The following is a 10,491-nucleotide window of genomic DNA, read 5'->3' as shown; positions in this document are numbered from 1 at the left end:
TTGAATTGTTATAAAGGAAACATGTAATTGTTGGGGGAAAAAACCCAGTAGATGAATTTAAGAATTTAGACACAGATAAACAAAAAATATGCTTAGTCCTTATGTGGAAAAAAATTGAAAACTTTATGACATTTAATATATTGAGGATCTAAATTTTCAACCTTTATGATGTTCATGGATAGGAATACCCAACATCCTAAGTATATAATTTTTCTCTAAATTCAATACAATTCTGATAAAAATTCCAATGGGCTTCCATTTTGCTTCTTCAGAACTTGAGAAGCTGGGTCAAATTTTTACATTGAAAAAGGTCTAATAATGGCCAAGATACCCTTGAGAAGGAGAAAAGGGAGCTGGGTATCAATAAAGAAGACATTTCCAAAACCGAAGTACGAAAAAAGAATTCACAATATAATATATATAAAGAAAAAAATTACCTAGAGAAAGTGTTGAAGCTTCCTGGAAATAAGAAGAGCATATGAGAATGCATGAGAGGTGTTATGGCTCAGAGGGAGCAGAATCAGAGAAGAATTTGCAGTTGTGGGTCTGGTTCCATCTGCAATAATTTCAAAGTGGCATTTGTCATGTTTTAGCATATGTTTCCATAGTTACAAAGGATGTGATTGCTGGTATATTGAAAACAATTACAATTAAAATTTAGAACTTTATATTCATTAAGTGTATTCAATGAAAGAGTTGATACCCACTCACCATCATCATGTAAAAATATATGAACAACTTGACCTCTAATTTGAAAACTTCACGTTTCTCCTTTCCTATTTGAACTTGGGTTTTTATGTAATTTCTATAGAATTTTATGCTAATATAAAATATTTTTATGTGTGAGAAGTCTTTATTGCACACCTTATCATATTTCTCTGCAGCAAACATATGTATGTATGCTGAAATTTTATACATTTTCACATTTATGGAAAGGATGAGCCCCTTTTTCTCTCATTACTTTCTGTATCTATGGGAAAATATTACTTATGCTAGAATGAGACAGAGTTTAACATCAATTCCACATCTGGTTTTCATTTTTATAAATATAAGCACTAAGCCCCTGGTTCATTGCCTAGAGCAATATCAACACCAATAATTTTAACTTTCCCTCAGCCCCCAGATGGTTTTTATAGCCTGGAGCAATGCCATAGAGATGGGTGAAGTGAAGCCTTTCTTTTGCCAAATGGGAAAAGGTGATTGTGAAAGGGTGACCAACGTGAGGCCTAGCAAGCAGGCAAGCTATTAGATTAACTTCAGGATAGGGAACCTAAGTTGAAGATCTTAACAACAAGTCTCTTTAACTGTTCAGGACATCATTTTATATATACTCCAGTGGACTAGTTTGAGGCTACTGGTAAAAGTCATACAACTAATTCCTCTGATTTGCTTGGTCAGTAAGAAACCTTCTGATTATAATGTCACTTGAATTTCTACTGGCCTGTGTGTAATATGTGGGTCATGTTAGCAGTAATAACTTAAATTACACTTAATTTTGTCCTTATCTGCTGACAAGTCTTCTCATCTCTTACGAATTCCCCTGGTCCCTTGCCTCCCACTATTCCCAAATACCAGCTCTTAAATTTGAAGAAAAGTCCACATAGTCAATTCTTTAGCATCTCTTTCTGGGCACATGTACCTGTGCATCATAGTTGTGCTTCCAAGCCATTAAACAGTAAAAATGTACTGGAAATACATCAAATATCAAGTCAAATTTTGGAATCTAAAATTATATAATTATTTTGCTAAATAAAGGTTTTAATGCCACATATTATTGTTTAACCGTCATATCTTATTTACTATAAAATTACTTAATATAAAATGAGGCATACAAATTTATATGTATATATATCAGGTTACCTGACATATATCTGTATAGATCGATCTATCTATCTATTTACCTATATACATAGGGTTACCTGATATCTATCTACCTACCTACCTACCTATCTATCTATGGTCATCCAACTTAATTAAAACATGACCAGTAAATAACTTTATATCTGTATGCTCTCTCTCTTTCTCAATTTGTTTTCCTCTCAGAGATGTCCACTAAACTAAATCCTATTTTTAGTATTCTCTTTCTTGTTAAGTATAAACTTTTATCATGTGCCTGTTTCCCTAAACAGTAATGTTTCAATTCTCATTATTGATGTTCAAAATAATTGCACCCTGTGTATCTTCTGAAACTAGCTTACTTTATTCAGTATTTCAATGATTTATCCATATTATTACACATAGCTATAGTTTATTCATTTTTAAAGACATATGATACTCCATTGGGTACAGCAGCACAATTTATTCATATTCCTGGAATGAGCACTTGGATTGCTTTAATATTCTATTATAAGCAACATTGGTAATAGAAATTTGTAAGAATTTCCCAAAGGACTGATACCTAGAAGTGGAATTGCTAGATATACACACAGTTTTGACTTTATAAGATACTTCTAATTATTTTCCAAGTTGATTAGACACATTAACATTTCCTCCATCAATGTATAATATCCCTTGTGCTTATATCCTCACCAACCCCTAGTATTATCAGATTTCTTAATAATGATACATCTAGTGACTATAAAATGCTACCTCTTTGAGGTCTTAATCTGGCAATTTGCAGAACAATAAGGTTGAACAATCTTTCATGTTTATTTGCCATTTAGGTTCACTTTCCCATACCATTCGGCCATTCTCCAATAGGATTTTTATTGATTTGTTGGATTTTAAAATGTATATTCTAGATATTATTTATCTATGGTAGGTGATACATATTAAATACATCTGATTCATATACGTTTTTCTCCTTCAGTACCCAGAGTTCTGCAGGGCCAGTACAATGGCCTTTGATACTGACTATTCTTCCTATGCTAGTAATGGCTCATAATTTTGTGGGACAACTAGTTTACAAAGTTCTTTCACAAATCTTATCTCACCTGAGTCTCTCAACAATGTTTAAAAGACAAGATGGGTATTATGTTCTTGTTTTATAGATAAGGAAGCAGAGTGGCTTGCCTTCGGTTGTAGGTCTATTAAGTCTTCAGACTCTGCATTCTATATCTTCCTTATGATTGCATGATGCTTCAGCTGTTTGTAGAGTATGGCCCAATCATTTAAGAAAATGCTACACTTTTGCTTAGCATTTTTATCTTAGTTTTTTTCTCCCTATTCCTCTCTCATATATAACTCAAAATACAGCTTTATTCTATGATTTTTATTCTAATTTCATTATCTATAAGATGAACAAACAAGTAAAGGAAGCACCAAGAGAATTTTTATAGTTTTGAGAGTCTAGGAGTATACTAGAAATCACAAGAGTCACCTGTTCTGTTGAAAACCACGTTTTTAAAAATAATGGATCTTTTTTGTAAGAGAGAGCTGAGTTCAACTTCAGTGTTTTTCTTCCCTTAACCTTTTAGACTTAAGAAGAAGAATGTAGGGAATAAAGAGTAGAAGAGTACACTTTGATATGTATCATTATCATGTAAGTTGGCTACTCTATGACAAGTAGCATTTAATTAATTTTTAAATACCATGCATTTGTTATATCAGATATAGTTAATACTTACTACACTTAGCATTAAATATTGACTTTATCATGGGAAATAATATTGGTAGGGCAATGATCCCATCACTAAACCTCCAGCTGAATCTCTTTGCACCTAAGCAGTTGGGTAGATATCCAACTTCTAGGAGAGACCAAGGAGGGGGAGTTAAGAGATGTCCAAATTTAACATCAAATATTTGAGATGGTGAAAGGCAGTACTTATTACTCCCTGGAGTTGTACAATACATAAACTACTTGGGATAAATAAATTCTCAAGTTAATCCAACTATTGCATGTGAACTCTTCAACTTTTTGGCATTTCCATGAACAATTCTGTTGTTATAGATACTACACACACCAAAGAGAATATGTTTTATGAGACTAGCAGTAACAAGAAAGAATCTGGAGATAAATAAGGAAACAAAAGTCTTACTCTGAGATATTTTAATCACCAGATAATAGTTAAGCACAGAACTTCCTGGATACATCCTCTGATGAATAATACAGAGATAGGGTCACATCATATCTTCTCCAAAGAGAAAGGTCTTTTTTTAATAGCAACTAGCTGTAGTCTAGGTAAGTATTAAATATGGCCTTTACCAGATCACCTTCTTGGAGTATTACAAACACATCTGCAGTTGTATACCTAGTATTCACTCATCAAATATTTCCACATCATTTCCAATGTCCATTTGGTCAGCTTGCCTGTTTTCATAAGTGCTGCCTTCTGTACGTATTTTGATCTGAGTCTGAAAGCTGTGTGTGTTATGCGATAAATACTGTATGTCTGATGATGAACTCTCTGTGTGTTTTCTTTTATGAGTCAGGCATTATACCAGACTCATACAACTCACGTTGAGTAGGGGATAATTACACCATAAAGTGGTAGCATGAGGTGTGCACTGGGAAAAGGGGAACCTAATGACAATGGAATTCAGATGTGTTTGGAGAGAACAAGATGAACTCTGTGTTGGTAATTCTGAGTTCCATATGCTTTATAGTTGTGAGTAAGGATATGACCCATATACTCTTATTGTAAGAGGAGAGTCTTTTTTTTTTTTTAAGAGAGAGTGAGAGAGGAAAGAGAGAGAGATAATTTTTTTTAATATTTATTTTTAGTTCTCGGCAGACACAACATCTTTTTTTTTTTTTTTTTTTTTTTTTTTAGAGAGAGAGAGAGAATTTTTAATATTTATTTATTTATTTTTAGTTCTCGGGGGACACAACATCTTTGTTGGTATGTGGTGCTGAGGATAGAACCCGGGCCGCACGCGTGCCAGGCAAGCGCGCTACCACTTGAGCCACATCCCCAGCCCAGAGGAGAGTCATTCTTAACTGAGCAGCTTCTAGTATCACCTAGTCCAGAGGATCTCAAAGAAACATCTATTTGACAGAAAGAACACTTCTTATATTTTTAATAAGTATATCTTCAGATCAACAACTAAAAAAATTTTATGTATAAGATGAACATATGTACAAGATGAACATATAATAAAATTCACTCTAGGACATGTGCAAGACTGGTGGAACATTGGGATAGCAGATCCATACAGGGACTATCCCAGGCAAATAAAAAACCTGGTCATCCTCTTTATGGAGAGAAGTGTCCAAGGCTTCCTATGAGGCAAGGGTAGGAGGGTTGATTTGTTAGACTCCTTCCTCAGGAGAAAAACGTCTTAAATCCAAAGAGGCTTCCTGTACCCTTTTCAAGGGGGAAATCATGATAAGTCAAGAACATTGAACATTGAATATTGTACAAGAGTCTGAAAACCCTTTAATAAAAGGTGGTCTTTGTACTAATCTTTAGGGTTAGCAAGAAATGGGGGCTCTTGGAAATCATACCTTATAATGCTATGATATGGTGGGGGAATGAGAGAGAAGAGAGGAGAAAAGAAGAGGGGGTGCGATGGAACACATCTGGAATTAAAAACACAACACAACACAACACTGGGGGTAATAGAGGAAATACTGCGAAATAGCTGACATGGTGCCTCACGAACCTGATACACAAGACCACGATATCTAAGTGAGTTTGGGTGACAAGGCAGTACTATGAGAGGGTTTGAGAGCCAGGCCACCTGGTTCTCTGAGAGCAAGACCGGGGTCTCCTAGTGACACTCTGTTCCTTGAGTTGTCTGGGGCGGGGGGTCCAGGAACTGCAGCCTGGAATCTGTTTGCTAGGATCACTTTGGAGGGCCCTACTTAGGGCAAATGCAGGGCACAGTTAACCCGCAGCCTACACCTTGAGCAGGACAGCTTGCCCAGCCGCCGACTCCGCCCCTCGGCCCGCCCTCTTTCAGGCCCCGCCCCATTCTCCGACAGCTCCTTAAGTTCGCCAGCCGCCGGACCCTTCCCACTAGGTCCTCTCTCAGCAATCGGGTCTCTGCCGACTTCCGGCGGCGGGAGCCGCTGGGTGCACCTACTGCGCGTGCGCGAGGCCCTGGCGAGCCCCGATGCTCAGTTCCCCTGTGGCGGGGACTTGGTACGGCCCTGCGGTTGGCGTACTTTGAGGCTCCAGTCAGGGGCGGGCTTTTCAAATTACCCATTTGAAGGAGAGGCGACAGCCGGTACTGGTTGCGCTGGAGATGGAGAAGCAGACCCTGAAGGGGCCTGAGCTCAGCCTGGCGGGGCTTCCCGCCCAGCAGGTGAGTCAGGAGGGAGCCTGCAGCCCGCGAGAGGTTCTCCGCTGCAGCTTTACGCCTCGCAGTGTCTGGTGGTCGGGGAAGCCCCTGCCTCGCGCCCTGAAGACCGCAGTCGCCAGACACAAAGGGAAGGACTAGGAGATGCATTGTTGGGGCTATGAAGGACTTGGCCATCTGCACCCTCTGATTTTTCAGGGAGAAACTGAGGCCCGAAATGGGACGCGATGCCAGAGCCCTGCAGCGCGTTTCTCTGCACTCCTGTGCATTGCCCTCCGCAGGGTTTGGGCTCTTGTTTTTACAAGTGTAGGTGGTGCTGGGGGTAGTGGGTGCCTCGCGATTTGCAGGAACGCCCTGGAGGACTGTTGACTTGGTGTCGGATTTAATGGAAAGCGTAGCTCTTCGAGCGATGTCTATGCACAACATAAACTGTTGGTGGGAGGCGGGGTGGAGAAGCAAATTGCAACCTCTCAGCTTTAGAAAATTGAAAGTTTGATAGTGAATTCTTTCCATATAATTAGAAAAGAAAAAGGGAGGACACTTTGAATTGGATATAAGCTTGACGCTTGCTTTTTTTCCCCACATTTTTATTGGTGCATTCTAGTTGTACGTATTGATGGATTTTGTTGATACATATTCGAATATGCACAAAATAAACAATATCATTCCCTAGTAGTTGGTGTTTGCTTTTTAGATATGATGTAAAATATATGTTAGAAACCTTTTAACTTAACATAGACCAACCTTATTTCTTGGCAACATTACTTAAATATACCATCCACTCTTAACCATAATTATAAGATCTTAAAAGAAAACAATGGCGTCTTTCATTTGGATTTTCACTTCCTTTTTAATCTTTGCCTTTTACCTACTCATGAAGTGCAGTTGTTTAAACCATATGAAATTGCCTGTTTTGTGGGTATAATATTTGCAATTTCATATGGTGCACCTTATATCTTTGTTTATAAGCCTGGAGTTTCCTTAATAGGTAATATGATTTTGAGAAGTCTTAAATAATACTGTGAAAAATAAAATAAAGCAAGATGTTAGGAGTTACAGTTTGGTAGTCTAGGACCTTTATTAGTAATTTGTGCTGTTTATGTCAACATTTAAAAATAAATATTTTGATTAAAATACTTAAAAAAATCTTGTTAGGTACTTTGGCTGCCCCAATTTTTAGCATAATCTTGATTTCTAGTGAATTGACAAGTCTGTTGAGGTTCCTGTACTATCATATAGGTGTAGCTGTCCAGCTATATTTATTAGCTGTGATTGCAATAATATTTAGGAAGGATAGGAAAAAGGACAGCAGATAAAATCACAAAATAAGTTTAACTGCATGGAATGAAAATGTTTAAATATTAAATATGCATAAGTGCTGGGTTATATACATGTGTTTAGCGATGTCTAAAGTCAAAATAATTTTCATGTGGAATTGCTTCTGTTGTTTGAACCTTGGAAGAAATCACAAAATAGTAATAGATTTCAAACAATAAATATTTTATTTGATGTATTTTTTTCCATATAAATGAAATTGTCATCTAATAGGGGTAAGACTAAAGACTTTGATGTGGTCACATGCTAGGCAAAGACCTATTAAACCTTGGAGTCATCTCTGATTTCTCACAGCAGAGAACATTAGTTTCAGATTCAGAGTCAGGTCAAATCCAACTCTGCTTGTCCAGTTTTTATTAAATTACCTGTCTTTTCTAAGTTTAGTTTCCAAAGTTGTAGAATGCTGTACAATTTTGATTAAATTGTCTTCTTTAATTCCAGTTTCCATAGTTGTATTGGCTATAATGCCTTTCTTAGAAAGTTGTTGGAACTTGAGAACCTCTCTAAAGTACTGAATACAGCACCAGCACTCATGACATGCTTCAGAGATGATTATTATCATTATTATTATTATTATCATCATCATCATCATCCTTTGTCCCACTCATCTGAGCAATTGGGGCAGTCAACTATTTTTTATTTTAAAATGTCCAAGCTCTTGAAAAAGACTTGAGTGAAAATTAAATTTGAGAAATAATACTACCTAATTGCTGAAAAGTCAATGGATACAAAACTACAAGTTTAAGAATTCTCTGTCCAATTCCATTTTCATGGTAGTGCTAACAACTCCAGACCTTTTTCTGTACATAAACAATTCTTAAAATACACAAAATTTCTTTTGGAAAACTGCAATCCTACTGTTACCGCTGTTGACCGGTGACGAGTCCTTGCTTCCCCGAAGTTGAAGAATAACACCAGAGAGCACGCGGAGGCAAGGTCAGAGTAGAAATTAGAAGTTTATTAAAGGACAGCAGAAAAGACTTCTCCCGGAGGAAGAAGGGGACCCAAGAGGTGGAATCCATGGAAGTGCAGTTGTCTCCCCTTTTTATAGTTTTGGTGATGGAATGTAGGTTGGAAAGCCCGAGGGGACACAGGTGGGCCAAAGAAGTAATCTGGTCTGGAAGGACTTCATTATCACTTCTTTGGTATGGACTTTGGCCTAGGGCCTTTTCAGGACTTCATTAACATTCCATGAATTGTCCTGCATTTCCCTGAGTCATTCCCAGCATGGCCTCCATTTTAGATTTCACTTGGTATTAGACCCGATTTACCTAACTACACTGACTACCTAACTTTAAATCTGGCTTCACTACCATATATAGTCTTCTATAATTTTTCTTCATCTTTACCTTGGTCTCTTAGTTAAACTTGACTTTTCTTATCATTCATTAGTGAATGATAATTTCTATCGGAATTACTACTGGATAATGTCTATGTTGTCTTCCCAGCAGCCCAACTTCAATTTTTTTTTAAAAAATTAGTTCTTAATAACAACAATAAGGCCATTTTCTTTGTACTTTCTTTGTGTTCTTCTAGCTTGTAAAACCAATTCAATTTCTCATATATTCTGTATTTCTACTTTTTAAATTTTATTTATTTGTTGATTATTTATGTATTTATTTGCAGTGCTAGGGATCAAACTCTGGACCTGGCACAAGCTAGGCAAGCACTCTGTCACTGAGATATACCTCTAGCCTTAGATTTATAAAGTGTCCTCCTATTTGATTCTCAGCCTTGCTCTGTTCATTTATTTTTATCAGCCTAACTTTAAGTACTTACAAGATCAGGACATCAATGTAGGTTTCTATTTTACTTGATTTTAAGCAAGCTCTTATTCAGAAAATTGAACTAGAAATAAGAAGAGGGTAGCTCCATCCCATTCTTTGCTATTCTGCAGATTTGTATTCAAACACTGCAAAGAGGGATAGGTACAAGTAAACATGCTTTTGCCATTGGTCTTAATCAGCCTTGACTCTGGCCATTTCCTTGTGGCTGAGGCAACAACAGATGATTTTAGCCCCCTAAACAGTAAACATCACCATTGAATGCTCAGTGGTTGCCCTCATTTCCTCCCTAGGATCACTTTGTTGCACTTATTAACTAAAACCAACTTCTTTGATTCCATCAACCCTTACACTACAGCTAGTATTGCTTGCCCAGAGAGGTCTACTTCTGCAAGGAAAGAATAGATGTATACTAAAAGAAGTTGCGTGGAAAACACACTTCTGGCTAAAATGATAACCTTTTAGAACTATTCAGAATACATTAAAAAATCCATGCATACACTTCCCAATCCATTCTGCTTATGTTAGCTACCCCAGATCCACTTATATTAGCCTGACTAGACCTCCCTCAGCAAGAGAGAAGGGTCATAGTTTATGTATGTGAATTGGTGTGGGTAAAGGCTAGATATTTTCAGCTTTGTAGGCCATAGTCTATGTTGAAATAACTTAACTCTGCCATTGTATCTTGAAAGTAGCCATAGACAATATGAGTAAGTATGACTGCTCTCCAGTGAAACTTCATTTACAAAACAAGTGACAAACAGGCAATGGTTTACTAACCTCTGTTAGTAACTTTTTCAGATTAGAATTCTAATAGTATCATCTGCTGAATATACCTCATTTTCTTATGAGTATTAGCTTAATCTTACACATAAGTCTTTTTTTTTTTAAACCTCAACTTATATTTCTCTTCTTCACTATTTCCCAAACCTCTATAATTTTATGGTGTCTTTTTCAATAAGTGACAGGGAGAAGGCAATCTTCATTCATAGGGTAGAAACTCTAGTAGCCCAGATTGATTCCTTAATGTGGCTGTGGCCACCTGCTGGTTCTGTAACACTGTTGCAACTTTCCAGGTTGCTGTAGAAATTTCCAGTAGTCCAGTAGTTCCTTCTCTATCTAAGACATAAAATCACTAGAGGAACTTTTTAAAAAATGCTCAGGTCTTGCCTCGAGAGGTCTCATTGGT

The 10,491-nt window shown here is 37.0% G+C and overlaps 1 protein-coding gene across 1 annotated transcript in view; it reads left to right on the top strand.

Annotated features, from left to right (window-relative positions):
- Nucleotides 1-6,129: 6,129 nt before the first annotated feature.
- RTKN2 (rhotekin 2) overlaps nucleotides 6,130-10,491 on the top strand; it is a gene marked incomplete at its 5' end in the record, with an annotated part of 78,674 nt that continues 74,312 nt past the window's right edge. Inside the window, one exon of the mRNA XM_081268379.1 lies at nucleotides 6,130-6,189. Coding sequence (XP_081124505.1) covers nucleotides 6,130-6,189 — 60 coding nt within the window. The remainder of the gene's footprint in view (nucleotides 6,190-10,491) is intronic.

The sequence above is a fragment of the Spermophilus citellus genome, assembly GCF_964194105.1.
Source record: "Spermophilus citellus genome assembly, chromosome: 15".
NCBI classification, from domain to species: domain Eukaryota; kingdom Metazoa; phylum Chordata; class Mammalia; order Rodentia; family Sciuridae; genus Spermophilus; species Spermophilus citellus.
The sequence above is the reverse complement of the archived record's forward strand: the minus strand, read 5'-3'. Positions and strand labels throughout refer to the sequence as shown.